This window comes from Trachurus trachurus (assembly GCF_905171665.1).
Source record: "Trachurus trachurus genome assembly, chromosome: 21".
Classification (NCBI taxonomy): Eukaryota; Metazoa; Chordata; class Actinopteri; order Carangiformes; family Carangidae; genus Trachurus; species Trachurus trachurus.
In genome coordinates this window covers 9,947,689-9,969,452 of record NC_139899.1, presented here as the reverse complement: position 1 = coordinate 9,969,452, position 21,764 = coordinate 9,947,689, and the positions used below count along the sequence as shown (strand labels likewise).

The 21,764-nt window shown below is 42.0% G+C and overlaps 1 protein-coding gene across 4 annotated transcripts in view; it reads right to left on the bottom strand.

Moving 5' to 3' along the window:
• The window catches only part of LOC311004610 (neuropilin-2-like), a 92,059-nt gene that overhangs the window by 21,869 nt on the left and 48,426 nt on the right, over positions 1-21,764 (bottom strand). For all 4 annotated transcript variants that reach the window (XM_083996727.1, XM_083996729.1, XM_083996728.1 and 1 more), the window contains exons 8-13: positions 21,172-21,316; positions 17,317-17,492; positions 16,683-16,856; positions 15,231-15,375; positions 4,644-4,718; positions 2,924-3,088 (exon numbers count right to left, since the gene is read on the bottom strand). In XM_083996727.1, the coding sequence (XP_083852853.1) occupies positions 2,924-3,088; positions 4,644-4,718; positions 15,231-15,375; positions 16,683-16,856; positions 17,317-17,492; positions 21,172-21,316 (880 nt within the window). The remainder of the gene's footprint in view (positions 1-2,923; positions 3,089-4,643; positions 4,719-15,230; positions 15,376-16,682; positions 16,857-17,316; positions 17,493-21,171; positions 21,317-21,764) is intronic.

Genomic DNA, 21,764 nt, shown 5'->3' with positions numbered 1-21,764 from the left:
AGAAACATATTTGCAACTTGAATGATTATCTCCTGACAAGACTTGTGACTTTAGAGACTGGGGTTTGCACCATGAGTCCTGTAAGTGGTTCTGTTTAGGTAACTCAAACACAATAGTTAAAATCAGGGAGAGATTATAACCAACCATACAGTAAGTACAAATGTTGCCAAAACATGACAATAAACAGACACAAGTCATGTTTCAGTTGCTATGAGATATTGAGGGATGATTTTTGGTAAAGCCATGTTTTGGAAATACTACAATTTTTCAGATATGTTTATTAAAAATTGTTATCCATGTTGGCATGGTTGTTTGCTTACCAAATGACCATCAATGATATGTATGATATATGTATCAGATCCCACAATCATATTAAAGTCACATATCTGCTATCAAACTCTCCATTCTTAATCTCATGGACTAGTTTGGGTTTCACTTCACAAAGTCGGTGCTGAAAAGTGTTCAGACAAACCTTCTCTAGCAGCACCGATGTGGTGAATTACAGCGTTCCTACCAGCCAAAACACAATAAACCAATCAGGCAAAAGTACCAGGGTGCGTTCAATCCGACCAGCTGTCAGAGATAATGCAGTTTACATGATTGAATGTAAACTTTTGCAGTTTTCTATGTCACATTTCTCTACAAATGATTGAAAACTGGATTTGATTCGGGTGTGAAAAGCAGTAAAATGGTTGCTAAACATGATCATAGTGAAATCTGATTGTTTTATATCTTATATTACATGAAAACAGCTAAAAGCGACATCATCAGATTTTATTAAGATGATATTATGCTGCACATTTTAGTGTCTTTTTTATCATCTTTCAGTCCCTCCTCACTTCTTCTCCTTATCAATAACTGAACGGCTGCCAAGAAGTGCAAAGAGTTTCTTTCGATGGAAAACCTCCACAGGGTAAAGGATTTGAGTCTTGCCCGATCTGAGATCAAAAGAATAACTTATGAGATGTGTTTGGGTCGGATTTTCTCTTTTAAAACCCTAAAAGGGCCCTTTCAGTAACGAGGGCTGGGGATTTGATTTGCATTTGGAGACAGCTTCCAGACAGGGTGCCGCACTAATGTTGCTGTAAAACAAGACTTAATGTCATGTTGCTGTCTAACACTGAGACAGGGACTCCGCTAAGTCAATTACACACACTGAAACACACGCAGACTCACAGTCGTGCAGCACACGGATGTGTTTGCAGGTGCACGTACACACACATCACACACTCGTGCAGTTGTGTGATGTAGAGCCTTGCCTTATGTCACAGCCCTGTCTGTTTATGAAGGAGCTGCTCAGTCAACCATAAACTGGAAGGCTTCAATAGATACAGAGAAAACCTTGGTGGATGGCAAGGTCAGGTGTGTGTGTTAGTGTGTGTGTGTGGGAGACAAACCCACACACCAAGTGTTTAATACGCGGACAGTCCCACCTTGAATAATATGTGGAGGATGTGTGTGTGTGTGTGTGTGTGTGGAGCCTCAGGGAGAGCTGGAGCGCTAAGGCAGCACTTCTGTCAAAACCATCATCTGACATATCTGAATGCTCTGGGCTATGTGTGTGCGTGTGTGTGCGCTTGCCTCATGGGTGTGTAAGTACAGTACAGAAAGTATGCCAGTGCGTATGAAAGAGAGAGGGGCGTGAAGAGTTAGGTGAGTCAGTGTGTGTGTGTGTGTGTGTGTGTGTGTGTGTGTGCGTAATGGATAAAACAGTCTCGGTTATCCTCCTGCCTTCTTATTAAAGATGGACAGATGTGGGGAAAAGGCACCGGAGGAAACAGGGGAGAGGTCAGTGAGGAGAGAAACAGTGATGGAGGGAAAAGGTGGAGATAGAAAGAGAGAAATCATATACTGTAATGTGAGATAGATGTAAAAAAGAAAAAAAAGAGAGGGATAAGAAGTGTGGTAAACCCTTACCACTCTCTCAACAAGGAGAAGTGAGTGATGTTAGAGGTATATAAAAATGAAGGATGAAATAAAGGGAAAGAAGACAGAAGGAGGCTGAAGTAAGGTGATTATGGAAGACAAAATAAACTGTAGAGAAGTGAAACTCCAAGAAGACACTGAAAAGTTGTAGATAAAAAAAGACGCTGAGGAAGAGGGAAAAAGGGAAAAAAACAGAAAGATGAGACAATAAAGTAATAAACTAGGTTAGTGAAAGTGCAACTCTTAAACCTCATATTTGAAAAAAACAAGGAGAAAAAAACTCCCAATTAATTTTTCGTACACACTTTTAGCAGATCAGAGTGAAATCCTTGCATCATAGTTGCTGTCAGTGGTTCCTCCCAGCGCTGGGATCTGTAATATACCACCACAGGACAACTGCTTTGCTCTTAATTAGCTCGAGAAGGCTTTGTGCTGAGGGAGGTCAAACAATCTCAACATGACGATGCTTTCTTTTCCGTGTTTGAAGAATGAGAAATGTCTTGAAATGAAGAAAACTTACGAATGACGAGAGATTTTTTATTTTTTTTGGGGGTTCTAATGGGCGCACGCACGCAGAATTTGGAAAATATGAATGTTTAATTAGAGTAGGAGACCTGCCCAGAGAATCCGGCATGGATTCTTGCCGTGTGAAGATGAGAAATGTTGGAAATGATCAAAGGTAAGGTTGGTATGTTAGACACAGAGTTTGGATAGGGAGGTTTGTACACTGTGTCTGCAAGAGAACAAATTGTCCTGTTAAAAGCTTGTTGGTAAGACGGCTTCTACAACAACAAACATGCCTGTGTCATTCTTGAAACATTATTTGGAGTCAGTCATCAAAAAATGAAATGGGAGTGAGGGAGTTGGTAAAGTCTGGTCGCACAAAATTGGATATTTCCTCTCACAGCGAGAGAGTAACAGTATGAAGTATGATGTGTGGCTGCACGCTGATGTATTTGTTCATATACGAGGTAACCGCCACCAAGTCAGTACTCACTGTCCGATCCCACAGCCAGATCCTGCCCCGTCTCGTGCGTGCCGTGTCCAGTGGAGCTGCTGCTGGCTGTGTGCAGGGACCAGCTCACACCTGACTGGGGATCAGCCGACCAGCCGCACAAGCTCTGCTCGAAGTCGCACACGGCCGACAGGGATGGAGTGGTGGCTGCGGATGGAGAGAGACAGACAGACTGTGAATGAACACATTTGATTGTGCATGTGTATTCACTTATAATAAACACAATAGACAATCAAGGCACCTGCTTTCAGAGAGCTTTTAGCACCATGTCAAATCTAAACCTTTGTCTGCCTCTTATCATCCTTTCATGAGACTGGATGCCATAATCGCTGGCTCCGCTTTATTTTGATATTGCTTTAAGAGGGATTCCCATTGTGTTTAGATGTTTTGGCAATAGCGCTCATGTAAAATGACATCTCAATAAATCATGCTGAATACAAATATTAGAGTAAAAGAGCGATTATGTGGAGAGAGAACAGGCTAGACAGAGGAATCAGTGGAGAAGATAAAAGAAAACAAGCAGTGCAGGAAAGAGGATGTAATGAAAGAATAAAATGTACAATAGAAAGCAGGATATTATTAAACACATCTCGAATTTCTGCTGTTTGAAGTCACTGAATTCAATGACGAAGCAACAACACGAATCGACAGCACTTCTCTATATAAACTCCAGTGAGGCTAATTGTTGACCTATGGCTGAGAAATGACATTCCCAATATGTGTGTGCATGTGTGTGTGTGTGTGAGGCAAGATCCTCTGGCTGTGAGAGCTTATTTTCACTCAAACAGAGCTTCCTGTGGGACCACTGAAGCTAGCAGACTTCAAAGCCCAGAGGCCCAGTGGTGCACGATGACATCATGAGTTTGACCTTAAGAGTGTGAGTGTGAGCGGTTGAGTGTATGGTGGACGGGAGACGGGACGAAAATAAATGCATGTGTGCCTGCAAGAAAATCTGCATGAGAGAGTGTGGAGACAGTGTGCGTGACAGCGCTTCAATTAAAGGGATAGTTCAACATTTTGGCAAATTGGCCCATTGCCATAATTGCTATAGTCATAGCAGTAGGTTCGTTACTTTTAATTGTAGGTGTAAGCTATTTTTAGTACAGCGGAGCGCAGCAGCAGGCTGCTCAGAGCTACGCTATGGAGGCTAAGGGAATTTCTTGGTTTCCCTCATCAAACTCATCAAATACAAAATCCCAAAACTCCACAGCGCTTTTGTAGACAAGTTGTGAGCTGCACAACCACCACGCTATGAGATAATGACGGAACGATACGAAACGGAGCCGTTTTCGAGGTAAATTCATACAAAACCGCTGATGCGCGTTGCGTTCAGGGACAGTTTTTCAGCAAGCAGTCTCCGTATTTACCCTGTATTTACCTCGAAAACGGCTCCGTTTCGTATCGTTCCGTCATTATCTCATAGCGTGGTGGTTGTGCAGGTCACAACGTGTCTACAAAAGCGCTGTGGAGTTTTGGGATGTTGAATTTGATGAGTTTAATGAGGGAAACCAAGAAATTCCATTAGCCTCCATAGCGTAGCTCTGAGCAGCCAGCTGCTGCGCTCCGCCGTACTGAAAATAGCTTACACCTACAATTAAAGGTAATGAACCTACTGCTATGACTATAGCGATTATGGCAATGGGCCAATTTGCCAAAATGTTGAACTATCCCTTTAAGTGTGTGAGTGTGTGTGTGTGTATACCTGGTCTCATGGCAGCAGTTGTCTGTTCCACTCTGGGCACAGTGGGGGTCACTGTGTCAGGTACAGTAGTGGTTTCTATCAACGGGAGAAAGAAAATGGGTTAGAATAGAATGGAATAGAATAGAATAGAATAGAATAGAATGGAACGGAATGGGATGGGATGGAATGGAATAGAATATAATAGAATAGCATAGAATAGAATAGAATAGAATAGAATAGAATAGAATGAGATGACTTGGCAGAACACAGTAGAACATTACATCACAACAACTCTATATTTAGTAGTGCAATTATTAGCATGAGCTAATCTTATTTAATCATGTTTAATTTCCAGCACAAAGTGTCTAACAAGTGGAGACAACAGTTGACTCACACTGAACAAATGTGAGTTCTGCTCTTTACATTTGCACAGTTTGTTCTCCAACAGCTTCAGTGCACACAGGGAGAAAAGAGCGGTGTTTTCTCAGTGCAGCTGCGACGTTTGGCCAAAGCATTATCCACTAACTAATGATGTTTGTACACACTTCGCTGTTGTTCTCCAGGACTGTGCGTTAAGGCTGAAGTTTGTCATCATCCAGGCAGTGACAGAGTGAGTCGAGGCCGTGTGCTGGCGTTCAGCTCAAGACTGCGCCTCACCACTCATTCTAGCCACTGCAGGTTGGCACAAACACGCACATACACACACAAAAAAGTGCACTATGATGATAGATGCTGCACTCAAACTGACCTTGGTGCACAGCAGCATGCAACCAGTGTATGATAGATCAAACAGATGTACACACACACACCGACACACACACACACAGACACGTCAGCAGTGGGGTATGTCAGTATAACCCTAAGACCTTCTGGTCTTAATAAGCAGTTTTCTACTGTTGGTTAAGATTCCTTAAACGTCACTGAATGTTTTAGCAGCTTTCTCTCTCTCTTTCTTACTCTTACTCTCTCTCTCTCTCTCTCACTCACACACACACACACACTGGTGTACGTAAGTGGTACTTGGTGCAAGCGTGTGTCTATTTATTGACGTAAGGGAACAGAAGATTGGTTTGCATGGCACAAGGCGAACACCACAAACCTCTCACCAAATTATTCTCAGAAGCTCTACTTCTCTCTCTCTCTCATTTTATGGTCCATCTCTTTTTTTCCTCTCCCTCCTTCATCCCTACGTCTGCTCTACAAATCCCCCCCATCTTTCTATCTTCTCCCTGCATTTGTCACAATAAATCTGACTGGTTTCAGTTCTGCTTTGCAAAACCACAATCAACACCACAAGAAGCTCTCTCTCTCTCTCTCTCTCTCTCTCTCTCTCTCTCTCTCTCTCTCTCTCTCTCTCTCACTCACACAGAGTAAAGCTCTTCTTTTCTCTGCCTCTCTCCGTCATAGAAGTGAAACCCTATCTAGTGTTGTTTCTGTTTTACCACAACCGCAATTTTCTTCTCCATAACTCTTTCTCTCCTTCTCTTTCTGTCATCTCTCCCTCAGGCATATTTAGATTTCCACTCGCGCTTTGCTCTTGTTTGCCCGCAGCTCTTTCTCTCCCTTTGTTAAGACCGCGTCGCTTTCTTGTGCTCTTTTCCTACAATCCTTTGCTCTCTCCCCTCTCAACCTCGCGGGCTTCTCTCTCCGTGCCGTTACTCTGTCTGGTGTTATTTTATGTCCGTTCTAACCACCACCAGCCCAGTAAATCTGAGACCACCATTGATTTACTGCTTGTTTGGTTGTTCTAGATGTTTCCATAACTCGCTTGGTGGTCTCTCTATCGCTCTCTGTATGTGTGTGTCGTATTTAGTTGTGAACTCTTAACCTTTGGTAGCCTTTAGTACTAGCTTTGAGTTCATGTCGGTGTCTGGGCCCATCTATTCCTCAAGTGTGTATTGTGTATGTGCATAACTTTATTGAGTTGTTTACACAGTCTGCTCACAGTAAAAGTATGCAGGATTATTATGTAAGCCCAAACAGAGAGAGAGAGCATTGCTGTACTAACACACACACACACACACACACACACACACACACACACACACACACACACACACACACACACACACACACACACACACACACACACACACACACACACACGCACACACACGCACACACACGCACGCACACTCACGCACACCAAATTAGATATTAACATTGGATAAGTAGTTCCCAGCTGCTGACATTAAGCTGTTTTAATTTGGTGCCCTTTACCACTGTAATTAGCCCCCCATATGGAAAGGAGAGAGGGAGGAATGGAGATGAGAGAGAGAGGGAGTGAGAGATGAAGCAGGGAGCATAACCCTTCCACCTTTCACCACTATTTTCCTAATTCATGACCACACACAGCTCCTGCCGGCCTCCTATGTCCATCCCCATCTCCATCTCCTCGTGTCTAATTCAACTTTGCTCTCTGTCTGTCCTCCCTCTCCTTTCCTTTCTCACTTACTTATCCTCCTCTTTCCATTCTTGAGTGTCCTCTCTGTTTCAACTGTAAAGGTCAGTTAAACAATTTACATAAATAACTTCATTATAATTGTTTATTTTATTTTATTGTAGCTGTTATATAACGCTCAAGTAATGTGTAATATGCTTTTGCTGGGGATGTTTCTTTTACTTACTTACTGTAATTGCAATAGACTAACAAGACAGACAAGTTCAAGACAGCAGTGTGTTTAGTTACTTATGTGGAAAGACTGAGGACAGCAACACGGTAATATTTTAAAAAGTAGGGATTCAAGCAGGAGCATAAAAATTGTAACTGTCTTAACATCTGTACTGCAAATGTAACATCCTGGACACCACTGAGTTACAGCAACTTGCCATGACTCTGTCTTTCTCTTCCTTACACACACTTATGCAGGCATGCACACACACACACACACACATACACACACACACCTCAAACTGACAAACAGAAGGTGGCCCAAGTGCTCGGTGTAAACCTGCTGACTGGGCAGGGCGAAGCGGAAACAGAGAGACGAAAACTGTTCAATTATGGAAAGAGCTCTGGGTATAAATCTACCTCTGTCATCCTAAATAATGACTACTGACACAGTATGTGAGTTTGTGTGCATGTGTGTGTCTGAGGCAGAGTGGGAATGTGGCCACTACTCAAATTATTGGCGACACGGTGAATGTGTGTGTGTGTATGACTTTAGCTTAATGACTATGTGATTGACTGGCTGACTAAATGGCAGCTGGATAAATGTTCTCTTTACTGTAACAGGGACCTCCACTGATATCTATTGACACAGGCTAACTAATCTGCTGTAGGTATGAGCTTCACTGTAAAATTCCCTCTTAAACAGACATTTTTCATCATATTTTATCAACTGAAAAGCTCCTTGCTGATTTAGCTCCATACAGTTGCACAAAGATCCTGAAAATAACAAACAGTACATGTTTGTACATAAAACAGTATGCTATGCAGCAAAAGGCTAGTTGAGATTTTGGTGAAAAGAAACTTGGAAACTAGTGAGCAAACCTGATTTCAATTCAACCACCAAGAATGGGGCAGTTAAATGTGAAAGTATGACATCAAATGCGACGTAATGGTGGAAAACATAAGTGTTTTTGGATAAAAATCATGCCAGTGATCTGAAAGGCAAATCAGACAACCACACTTTAAAAAACCAGAAGTGCAGGTTTGATTTGTATCTGGCTTAAAATGCTACACTAATTATGACTCTCTCTTCTGAAGATGAGTGGGTGGGAAAATGAGTTCTTTGCAGCGGGAAACTCTTTCCAGACTACATGCTTAATTAGCCCATTGTACAGCGAGCTACCAATAATAGCTGGTTTTTATGGTAAGTGCTGCACTGGACCACAAGTTTTAATGTCTAGTAGACGGGAAAGAAGAGTTTCTGTAACCCAGTGAAACATATTGGTGGTAGAAGACTTAGCACATGGCGGTGGTTAAAAAGCCACCCATAATAGAGCATGGCTAAAAGGCAGAGCCATGAGCTAAACAGCTGAAACACGATAAGCCAAGATGCTCTTTATGTCAGGAAAAGTACTGACAGTGAATTGCTCATTAGCCCATTGTGCAACAAAGCACCACAAGGTATGTGATTGTAATTATAGCCTTAAGTGTCAAGCTAAGTGCAACAACAACTGAGATGATAAAAAGAAGCTGCTGGCAATGAATGGCTAACTACATCAGTGAACCATAGTCAGCTACAAAGGAAATGAGTTTAAGCGTGGCAAAAAAAAACATTAAGAAAGCGTGCCATTAAATTCTCCGTTGAAGAGACGCAGCTTCTTAGATCACCAAGCAGTAATCTGTTAACAAGGATATGGTTTCAGCATCTTCCAACGTCCAATCAGTGCTTCTTTTTTTTTTGGCGATATTTAATTGCAGGTACTTTGACAGACTGTGCATGAGTTAAAAATCATACTTTGTGTTTTTCTGTCGCTGAAAAAAATACTGATCCATGTTATCCCTGTGGTTTTAAACAACACAGAGAGGAATATTATTGAGAAATATAACATGCTAGTTGTGCAAAAGACTCCGCTTTTCTACTCAACCTTTTTTTAACACATGAAAGTCTGCGATAAGAGGAATAAACAGTATGAGCACTATGACTATGAGCATACAGTAGATTTTTTAAAATAAGAAATCAAAACCCAAACACAGGGTGGATGGATGGATGGATGAGGGTAGAGAGAGAGAGAAAAAAACAGCAGCAGGCATACTGGAAAACACTGCAAAAACATGGTGAGCCAAACCTAAATATTTATATTGGAAGAACACAAGCTTTTTTTTCCCAGACAGACACATTTAAACACACAGGCGCCCACAATGAACCTGTGCCCATTGCTAAGTGCTTCAATGTGCGATATCAAGGAGGAGGAGTACGAGAGTGAAAAGATGAACTTGATTGTCCTCCTGTAGTGAAACAAACACGATTATATGGTTTAGATTAACTGATGAACTTCTATGGGCGTGTGCTTGATTTTGCGGGCCCTGCTGTGTTTGTTGAAGCGTACACGGGCAGAGCCAGGAGCGGTGCAACCGAGGACTGAGCCCCTCCGCAGCAGCGGCGAGAGAGTGATTTATTTTGTCACCCGGGCACCCTGCGCTCATCAGCCACGCTGGAGCGTATATACTGCTGCTGTCCTGTAAAAACTCTTGAGCAGTTTGGGAAGCAAGTTTCTCAAAGCAGTTGTGCGGTTTAGAGTGGGGTTGTGGGCGGGGGTCAGGGGGGTTGTTACAGTAGCAGCGGCAGGACACAGGAGTGATTACAAAGACAGGGTGGAGATGGGGTAAAGGTTCTGCCAAAGCCACAAACATCTGCACACTCACTGTCGGCAGCAGCGGGGTCAGCTCTGTGCCTTTATGAAACAAGATGAAGGAATCAGCTGCAGGCAGCTTCTCTAAGCTGGATTCTTACTTTTTTATTAAAACAAGCTGCTGTGTTTTAACCCAGCTCATTGTTGGTTTTTTTCACTTAGTTTTAAATTACTTTGGATGAACGAATAATCAAAGAGAAGTTAAACAATAAGTATTGATAATGGCTCGATGGTACTCTGTCTTCCCACTGCCTGCTGTTTGAATAACATTATAATACCATGATAAAACTGGATGTAGAACAGTGAAATATATGTCTACACCATACTTCTGTAAATCTAATGAGTGTATTTTTTATTAGTAATTGGCAATCTGGTTGTTGTCATTGTTGGTAAATATGTTTATGTAATCATTGTGATCTCTAGGGGAGGGGGGAGAAAAGGCAGGAGGAGGAGGGGCAGAGGAGTGATATGAGTGGGTGTAACTAAAGACACATCCCACCGATCACATGAAAGGGTCTGGACTGGAGCCACAGCTCACATGTGAAAGCAATCAGCAATGTTGGACACATACACACACACACACACACTTGGCTAAACCTGAATGACTGGCTGGAAACCTGGAACAGCAGAACACCTCTAGAATGTTCTAGAACTCTAAACAAAGCTCCCTCCGGGGTTCTGCTCTAACTATGGTTGTATTTGAGCGTGTTTGTGTGTCCAACATCATCAACGTGTGAACGCCAGACACAGGGAATCCATTCACTTCTGCATATTACAATGTAAACCATAAAGTTAGTGTTATTTTTAATCTTTATATGACCCAATATGCTTTTCTCACAACATACTTCCTCACATTTATAGAAATCTAGGGATTTGTCACATACAATCATGTCTTTCTTTGGACTAGCCATTGTTCATTTGGGAGCTTTGGGAGTAGAGATCTGTTGTGGGATTTTAGAGATCCACACTCAGACACACAGCCAGCCACGATGCCGACCCGTTTGTCACAACTGGTCCGGCTTCAGGCGGCACAGAGACAAGCTGTCGGCCATGACCGACAGGCTACCTGCTGCAGAGCCCGCACTGGGTTAATCATTGTGGTTGTGTCGGAGCACGGCAGTAAGAAGTATATTATTTCTGTCAGAATCAGGTTTGCAGTGAGATTTCATGACAAGTGAAGGTTTGTGATTTAAAGAGCAGCAGCAGATGAATAAAAAAGACTCCAGATACAAAGCTGCTTTCTCTCTCTCCTCTTCATCTGTCTATCCTCTCTCTCTCAGTGTCTCTGTGCTCCTTGAGTACCCCACCCACCATAGTTTTCAATGGAGATGAGAAACTAAGCGTGTATTTACAAAACTAATAACAAACCCTTGTCGCTGTGCCAAACAGGTGGTGCGTGTATGTGTGTGTGTGTGTGTGTGTGCATATGTGCCTTCCTGCCTGCCTGCCAACAACTAGGTGTGGAGTGAAAGAGATGAGAGCATAGCAGATGTTCTGATAGCTCAGTCATTTAAAACATGAACAAATCTGGCAGCTTGGCAGCTCTCTGTTCACATCCAATAGGTTACAAGACCTAAATTACATGTTGCCTCCATAGCTAGCGTGAATGATTAGAATGAGTCCTGCAATAATATTCTGGCTTTTGTTTCTGTTTTCGTACCGCGGGTTTGGCACAGTAATGAGATGCTAAACTACATTATTGTGTGGCCCTCTAAGAACCCTGGATCCGTAATTTCAGATTTCTTCATTGTAACTGGGTGCTGAGATTGTCTCTCCCATGTGAGGAAATTGTTTTGCAGCCCCGAGGCCAGGTCAGTGTGCTTCATTGTAAAGTATGAAAACAATACAGAGCCAGTAATGGAAAAGCAAAGTCTGCATGAGTTTGTCAAAGCCAATGTTTGGAGAATTTGAGGTTGCTGACTGACATCACATTATTATGTCTTTGTTTCTATTTTTGAATGACAAATATGTTAGTGTGAAGCAACTTAAGACATACAGTAAATACTGTAACACTGTTAGACAAGCATGCTTGACTTATTATCGTTGAAAACTAAATATTTATGTAACTATTTTACATTAAATGGTCCAGGTTTGTTATTTATGTCAAAAGCTGCCCAGAGGTAAAAAGCTCATTATAAGTGTGTTTCTATATTATTTAAATATTATACAAATAGTCACAGGCTCTTTCCAGGGTCCATATAAAGGAAAGAGAAGAAAGAACAGAGGTCTGAAACCAACCACTGAATAATAGAAAGGCCACTCTGATTGCTGCATCCACTGCAGACCGGCTACAGTGTGTGTATATGCCTGTGAGTGTGTCAGTGAACATGTGATTGCCTCACACTGCTGATGTCTCCTCTTATTTATTCATCAGTTCATCAATTCGCTCCCTTGGTTCCTGAGCAGAGCTGAGACAAGGCGGGGCTGCTGCTCCACTGTATAGGCCTACGCCGAGGCGCTGGGAATAAAGGGAACTCCCACAGTTCAGATTTTATAAGAGATACAGGTGGTGAAAAATAAAATCAGGGCTTGAACTGTTTTTAATGCCACCTGTTTAAAAGAAGGGAAACTATTAGATAGAGGAAGAAACCTAAAAGCTTCTTCTTGTATGGCTTTGTACCTTTCTACCCGTCCGTCTGAGTGTGTCTGAACGCACGGGAGAGGTCTACTGGAGTTACATGTCAGTGTGTGATTTTGTGTGTAAACAGCTGTGTTCACTGGACTGAGGCTGATGCACTTTGTTAAATATTTTATCTCCCCTTACAACTTCAACGCTTGCAACACACAAACACCGACCACACAAGCATGAGGAGGAAACAAAGTGTATTTTGTTTTGTCTTTGGTGAGATGTTCTTTGCTTTTTTCACTGATGGCGCCTGCTGCATAACTCTTGAGGATGTTTTTCAGCGTTAGCTTCCTCGTCACCTCGTGTGGAGACAATTAAAAAACAGAAATCCAAACTAAATCACCTTGCTCTAAGCCACCAAGATGTAGAATTATATTTGTGTGTGGTGTTAGGTATTTAGGAGTAGCAGCGGTTGCTGTAGCGATCATGCGAAGTGGGAATGAACTGTTATCATGTCTATTGCACGGATTACATCCAGAGGGCAAACATCTGGCGCACAGACACAGACAGCCAGACGAGCAGGCAATCAAAGCAACTCCAGTAGCCAAGAGGTTGATCCGTACTGCGATCATGGAGATGATGGCTGCAGATAGGGTGTGCATGATGTTATTAGGTGCAATAACAAGCAATGTGTTTGGACAGAAAAAATAAAAACTGCCATTGCAATCACATAGGTTACAAACAGTATGATTGCACATATTATGAAACATCTATCTCCATTAGAAGAAATTCATTTTTTGCCATTCTTGGTTTACAACAGGCACGGTCAATGTTTCACTCTTACTTTATTGTGCCGGAGGGGTTCACATCATTGCACTGATTTTTTAGATTCTACATTTTGCCAGTCACCTGAAAGCCACAATTTAGAAAAAGAAGTTTTCGAGAGAAAAATCCTCTAATCATTCCACCTTTCATGTCCTCTCATTAAAGATGCCATTAACTGGAAGTCCTTAAATTACGGCTAAGTTTGAAACCACGAAGTGTAAAAAAAAAAAGAAACTGTAAAATATATGTGGATAGGAGTAAATGGGCTGTAATTGCATAGACTGCAGCGATTCTGTTCTCTTTTTTAATCATGTAAGCCATAAATCTTCAATGGATAAGAGGTGCCACTAAAGAAACGGGAAAAAAAATCACTAGTAGTTAAAGTTCTACACTGATTGCTGTACCTTTTTGTTGGATGTATTGTAATAAATTGTTAGATCCATTATCATAAAAGCAAGAGAGCAAAACTGTAAATCTGTATTATTCCTAAATTTAATGTCAAATGTATCCATGGTAACCAGTTAAAACCTATGTTGGAAGTAGAGGACGCTTCTCCTCCCATCATCACGGTCTCCTGGCTAGTCATGACACATCTAGGATGTATCCTTCCCTTCGGGCTCTCTGTCTCTCTCTCCTCCCTCACACACACTTGCAAAGACAGGATTCTAGTGGCAGGTCATCAGTTGCAGCCAACAGCACCACTTCATGTCAACTGGGAAAAGGTACATGTCCTTTCCTATTCCTGTCTTCACCTGTAACACGTCACAACCTGCCTAAAGCTGTAAGATCTGAGAGGAGAGTAGATGAGAGGAAAGTGACACGGTGTCTATTGTCCACAATGCATTTGCTGGTGAATTGACATTATCATTGCTAGGGTTCAGTAATGAATATACAGTAGACCTTTGGACTACAGCATGTTATTTTATAAAAGTTACTGTGCTGCTGAGAAAAAATTGCTTAACTAAGTGTAGCCTACACATCATGACATATTGTGCTAAATGGTTCTTACACAACTCAATCCAGCCACAATACTTTTATTTGCATGAATTGCCTTGGTAACTCTTTATAAATAACTGTTTATACCAGTCTTGGGTGGAAAATATATCAAATTCAGCAGTTGAAAGGGAAGATTTTTTTCGCCCCATCTTTTACAGAATAGATCATGTATTTAAAGTAAAGCAGGCCATGCACTGCACATAATCTTTAACAACACACTAGCGACATGTTATTAACATAATAGGTTGTGAACACAATACGGGGCATCTACACAGCTGACCACTATTAGTAAAAATACCATGACCTAGACATGTTAATCCCAGCCCAGACATGTTGCAAAATCTCCTATAGAGCAAGATGATTAACGTCACCCACCACTGCACCCACACTATGCACATGGGTATACGGTATGTATATAGTGTACTGTATATACCATATATTATATACTGTAGACTCTCTAAGTACTGAGGCAGACAGACAAAGCTTTAAACAATGACAGATTAAAATACATACATGGACACACGCACGCAAACACACATGCTTTTTACACTCATTATGCTTGACAAACACATTACTGTGTGATTTAAAGAGCACATTTAAGCCTGTAATGTTTGTAAGTAACTATATTTATGGATCATGTTATATGCAGCAGTATCACAGCAATTATAATGATACAATATGTGATTTGGAGAAGATTGTTCTTGATCACAGTTTGTGGATCATTTGTCTTACTTGTACCCACACTTGTGTTGTAGGAGGACATTAACACTGAATGAGTCTGTGTCTGTGTTATAAACATTTTGTCCACAAGCACACAAAAGGCTTGTGAGTTAATCTGTATGCATGTTTATTTCTGTGTTGCATGTGCATATTTCTTCTCAGAAGTGTGTGTACCCTTGTGTTACTGAGTGTGTTCTTACCAGGCAGGTCACAGCCTAGAACCTCCATTCTCATGCCAATCCCAGCAGGCGACCACCTCTCAGGGAAAACTCGGATGTACTGCGCCACAATCTCATCAAACCTCCGCACCTCTGGAGTATCGTAGTGGCTGTTTCCTTCGAAAATCTAAGAGTGGGGGAGTAAAGGCACCTTGATCATGATGTCATTAGTGTTTAGGGGGTTATTACAGTAGAGGGTGCATTCCTCTTCTCATTTCACAACAATCTCTGGTCCAAAGGATGTTTCCCTGCCAATTTAAACATTCCATAGTTCAGCTCATGCGCTCAATAGGAAAATCTATCAAATGGCAAGTTTCTGTTGCTGGCCACGATGGGCGACAGCTGTTTGGGGCTACAAAACCCTCAGTGACAAGCTTTGACTTATGTCAAATGACAGAATGTGTGTACTAATACTGATGCACAGGGGATTGAAGCTTTCAGAGGCAATGTAGAAACATGTAAACAGCAGAGGCAATCAAATGCTGTCATTTCATTGCTCCACCATTTAAATCTCATTGTAAAACAACAGGAAAATGGTAAGCTTGTCTTTCCGGAGTCATATAACACTCCTAATCAGCATTGTTTCCCAGCACAGTATGACGTGCCATAAAAATAACAACAGAGGGTGTTTCCTTTGATTTTCATGTAATTTTTTGAGGCAGCTTGCAGCAGCCTCCAGCATAAAGATTTATTACAAGCAGAAAACTGTCTTGACTACACTTATGCTTTCGGGAAAAAAAATTATATGGGCTGTGAAAATTGTAATATTGGTTTCATTAATTGAATTGTATCTTCTGCCTTCGCCATTCTTGGAATTTTAAAAACTTATGATAAATTTCCCAGGATGCTCATTTAAAAAGACAGACAGATGAGAGAGAACAGGGTTTTAGCATCAGGAGAAAAGCCAGGCACTCAGTAGTACTATTAAAGGGTTTTAAGACTGATTCTCAGAAAAGAGAACACAGTTTAAAGTGCCCTGTCTCACAGTGCGTTAGATTGCCAGCAGTGTTGGGTGGTGATGCAGGAAAGACATTTTTAATTAACACCCATGAGAGACAAATAGAGGATGAGTGAATGAGCGGATAGAGAGACAGAAGGAAGCAGAGAGGGAGACTACAGAGGACTATAGAGGAGAGAAGCAAAGACAGAGGCTCTGAAAATGAGGAGTGAGGTGATTAAATTGAATTATTATCAGAGCTGAGGCTGTAATAAAATGGCTTTTCTTTTTTTTTTGCTGAAAATGACGAGGCCAAGAAGAGAAAGAGACAGACGCAAAGGGGGAGGGAAAGAGGAGAGTGAAGAGGGATTTAGTTGAAAGACAGCTAAAAATAAACTACAAATCAGGAAGAACTGACAGTGACAATCAGAGAGAACACAGTACGTATGTTTGTGTCAGACAGAGAGGTTGTGTTTGTGTGTGTTCCCCCTCTTTACCTTAGCAAACCCAGTCTTCTTGTCCATGATGTGCGTCCACTCTTTGCCTGTTAAGCTGTGGGCCAGTTTGTACTTCCTGACAAACGCTCTGTTCTCAGCACTGGTGCTGCCCTCCAGCCCTCTTGCACCCTGGGTAATAATGCCCCGAACCATCTTGGGCATACCGAGGTCCACCTACAACACAAGATTCCTGTTGTTAGCTCAGTGTCATAGGAGTCACTAGCAATATACTCTGCCTGGTATGAATTTAAGATCAATTTGCCATTTGAGAACTCAGGCTGTGGAACTGGGTTCTTCTTTGCATGTCTACAGTATTTCCTTAACTGAATCACAGTGTGACTCACTTTGTTGTTTTGCAGTTTGCTGGATGCATTGAGATCTTTGACCTTTGACTAATATTGAATCATCATCTTAATCTTGTCTGCTTGATGTTCCAATGGTTTATTCCTCTAATATCTTCCAGTATACTCTTTTTTTTTGCAGACATAGATAAAGAAACCACCAAACAACAACATTTTCTTTCAGGAAACTGACCCCCACCCTTACCTTCAGTTGCTTTTGAAATTGGAAACAAGGGACTTGTTCTGTAGAACATAATAGTGTTGTGTTAAAACACAAAGTAATGTTGGCATACCTGTAGCCACTCTTCTCCAGCTATGGGTTGGGTCGGGTTGGGAAACCAGCCTGACCGACTGGCCACCAGCCTGGCTGCCCCCATGGAGCCGTGGATGTCCCTCATGGAGGATGCAGAGATCTGGGAGTCAGGCAGCAGCCCAGACAACATCCCCTGCAGCTCTGAGCAGGGGGCATCTAAAGACAGAGACACAGAAAAGGAAATACGTTTTTTTTTTTTTAGAAATCAAAATGTACAGGTGGGAAGGTGATACACAGGATAAACAAGCCTAATTGTTGCGACAAAAAAACGATGAATTCAAATTTTAGATGAAAAAAGATTCATGTTAGATCTTTCAGGGACTTTCAGGTGACTTTCCAGTGTGACACAGAAATAATATAAACTTGACAAAAAAAATAACCAACTGTTTACAGTGATGTTTTTTTTATATTAGTCTGTGAAATGAAATTAAGGGCTGCCAAGAAGTTACATGCTCAAGTGAAAAACAGTTTTGGAAGAAGTGGTGGAAATGTGAAGTAATTCAAAGGTAACAAGCCAATACACTTCTTTATTATTCCCTAAAGGCTAGTGGATTTTCTGGCTAGATGAGATTGCTGGATTGCTAAAAGATCTTCACAAATGAAGGTGACTTTCAGGTCAGGAATAATTTGGTGCAACCACTTGATCTCATCTTGGAGCCAAACTCCTGTGTGGCTGCGACATGAATTGTTAAAACAACAACTGGTGTGTTACGACTGCACAGCCCTTTCTGAGCTGCTTTCCATCAACCCAATTCATTATTTTCCCTTCTCTCTGTGGAAGTTGATGCATAACTTCACCCGAGCTACCAAAGGGGATTCTTCATGGGGAATCGAGCCAGAGAGCTCCCAAACAGAGGAACTAAATGAAAGCATGCTGCAGATCAAAGGGATAGTGTTTATTACACTGACAAACGCGCTTTAGTCTAACAAGCTGCAGAATATGGTATCACCATAAATAATGACAAAAGGAAACAATGGAAACTAAACAAAGTGACCACTTCTATTTGGAAATGAAGAGGGTGACAACGTTTCAGGGTTAAATAAAAGATGAAAACTGAATACGCAAGGGAGGAAGACAAATAAAGAGAGGAAGAAGACAGATAAAAGGTGAGGACAAGGAGGAGATAAAGAGGCATACAAAAGGTCAAACAAAGATGGACTGAAAGGAGAGTGTGTGAATAGAAAGGGTGTGAAAGATAAAGAGAGATGCAAGTGAAAAGAGAGAGAGAAAGAGAGAGAGAGCAGATTGACAGTGAAGGGTGACGGTGATTGATGGTGACATTCTACGGGGCTTCGTGGAGATGAAAGTTTAATGTTGTGACGTTTGAAACAGCGCCTCACTATGGTAAATAATGAATCAACAATAAACAGCAGTGGCTGCAGCCCATGCTAAATGAGCTCCCTCTAGCTCCACAGAAGACCTGAAAACTGATTAGGCAGAAGAAAACTCTATTATAATGTTGCTTATTTGATGTTTCTTTCTTTTTTTCTATCTGACTGTTTCAGCAGCCACCAAACTCCAGCAGGATCTGCTTTAATGCAGGAGTGCAGTGGGAGTCGATGGGAATATCATCTCTGGAGATCACAGTAACAGAAATAGCCAGATATCACACACCAGCAGGAAAGCCCTTAAAGCTCACACACACATATACACATGGACACGCACACACACACACTTACACAAAGCAATATGTACACCAGCACATTGTAGTTGCAAGGTCTCTCACACACACTTCTCCACACACACTCGCTTGATGTTCAGCCCACACACACACACACACACACACACACACACTTTTCCTGATAACAGGGTCACACAAAGCTGTTAAGTACACCACTGATGCTCCACCTGGCCAATACACACACATACACATGAATAGTTTTACAAATGCACACCACACACCACACACAAGCCTGGTTAGAAAAAAAGAAAAAGATAAAGGTGCTAAAAATAAATGATTGATAGGTGCTGCAGGGCTGAAATAAAATGAGATTACAGTAGGAGAGAAGGAGGGATGGAGGAAAGAAGAGTCGAATGAGCCATGGACAGGGGAAGATTTAAGGTAGTGGAGAAAATGAGAGAGGGTGAGAGAAAAAAGAAAAAGTAGGAATGAAAGTTGTCAACAAAGGCAAGGTAAGGACAGAGGGAAAAGCAGAATGAGAGGGAAGAAAAAAAAACAGAGTGACACTGAAGAGGGATAGGTAGAAAGTGAGAAAAAAGTAGAGGGAGAGACATAAAAGTGTGATTTAAGTTAATGACATGTCACTGACTGACTGCTTTATGTCTGCCTTTATAGGCCTGTGTGGGGCATTATCACATTCCCCCTGGCAGTCTGTTCATGGGCGTGCTTGTCAATATGTCTATGGGCAGGGAGAGAAAGGGAAAAGATACTGCACAGCAGTTTGCAGATATATTTGGTTATAAAGTTTGCAATTTATAGACATATTTCACCGAAACTGCAGCACAACAGTTTGTTTTGCTCTAAAGCACAACAAAACTCGCATCCTCCTCAACAAAAGACACACTCGTCGGGAAGCACCACAATTTTGCAGAAAAAGTCTGGCTCATGATGGATTGCTGACATTCCAGGGTGGCAGACATGGGCGATATACAGGGGGAAACAGGAAGGGCCAAAAGATGTGTCGAATGGCTTCTCAGCACGGAGAGAAGTGGGAAAAGTAAGGTGATATATAATGCAATTTCGGGTGTTAAAATAGGGCGAAAACTAGGCTTCCTGGAAAGGACACAGGTAAATTTACCTGATATATGTTATATGTCATCCACATCTACCTCTCTCTCTCTCTCTCTCTCTCTCTGTCACTCACTTTCTCTCTCCCTCACACACACGCACACACACACACAGTACCATATTGTTTTGGTGTGATTGTGATTTGTGTGGGTGCTGAAATAGCCCTCCTAGATAAGAGCATATCTGTCCCTCTCAATAGCCACTATGGTGGCGGCAGAGAGAGGCCCTAACCTAATAATGATACAGTGGAGCTGGGACACACAGACACACACACACACATGCTGAAATGGATTGAAACTCACTCTCTCTTACCATTTCTAGAACGAACGAACACACACACACACACACACACACACACACACACACACACACACACACACACACACACACACACACACACACACACACACACACACACACACACACACACACACACACACACAGTCTAATTAAGTTTTATCTATTTATAGTATTGAGCTGATTATGCTGGTTGAAATCGTGTTTGTTTGCCAGGGCTGCAGATGAAAGCTGAGAGCCTGTTACTCTCTGATGTTATCACCCACACATCACACTCTAGCATTATTCTATTAGGACCGAGAGTGTTTCTTTTTGTGTGTGTTTTAGTGTGCGATGTGTGAGTGGGAGACAGAGAGGGAGGATATGTATATGAAAGAGTGAGGGCAAGAGTGTGAGTGCACATGAGAGTGGGTGTGATGTGTGCAAGTGAAAGGGAGAGAAATAGATGAGAGAAAGGACAGAGAAGCATGAATAGAGGCTCTGGGTGGATTGATGGATGGACAAATTACTGAATTATTTATCATGAGATTATTTAAATGAAGAGTAAAGGGAAAAAAAAGACCCTTTCACGTTTGCCTGTTCTTTTCCGGGAAATGTTTTCTAAAGGAGTTATTTTTGCTCTGACCCACCTCCTGACCTGCTGTAAAAGCCAATATATCACCGGTATAAGACTTGGCAAGACGACTACTGTGTTTTCACAAGAGTGAGTCCCACGAGGGGGACGAGGAGAAGAAAAAGAAAGTCGAAGAAGAAACTCTACAGAAGAAGAAAATTTTCATCTTTCTTACCCGTGATCTGACAGCCGTAAAGCTCGAACCGCAGTGCAATGCCATTCTTCCAGGTCTGAGGTCTGATCCGCACAAAGCGAGCCAGCACTGGCTGTGGGATCCGATTGAGAACCACATCTGTGGCATCAGTGTTGGCATGGAAAACCTATAGAGAGAGAGTTAGAGGGGAGTTAATAATACTGCAGCTCGTACTGTTATTCTGTACAGGAAGGGCAGAGGGTGGGAGGTGGGGTGGGGGGTGGTGAGCTGTGACACAGGAGCTCAGGTTCAGGGTCCTTTTGAGGGCACCTGATGACAACACAGTAGATAGGACACATCCTCTTGGTCGATGACAAACGGATAAAGGCCTGATGCCACTGGGTTGTATGTCATTATTGTTGTGTTGTGCTGTTGTATCAATCTCAGGTCTGCAGGTTAAATATAGAGATGGAGTCACAACAAGGTTAGCCCAGTTTAGCATAAAGACATAATATACATAAGGGGTCATTTTGTTTGTTTTCTTTTTGTTTGGGATTTTCGGATGGACAACACCATCAGTACACTGGAGCCAGACGAGTAAACAGCTCGTATCTAACACATATTTATGGTTCAGT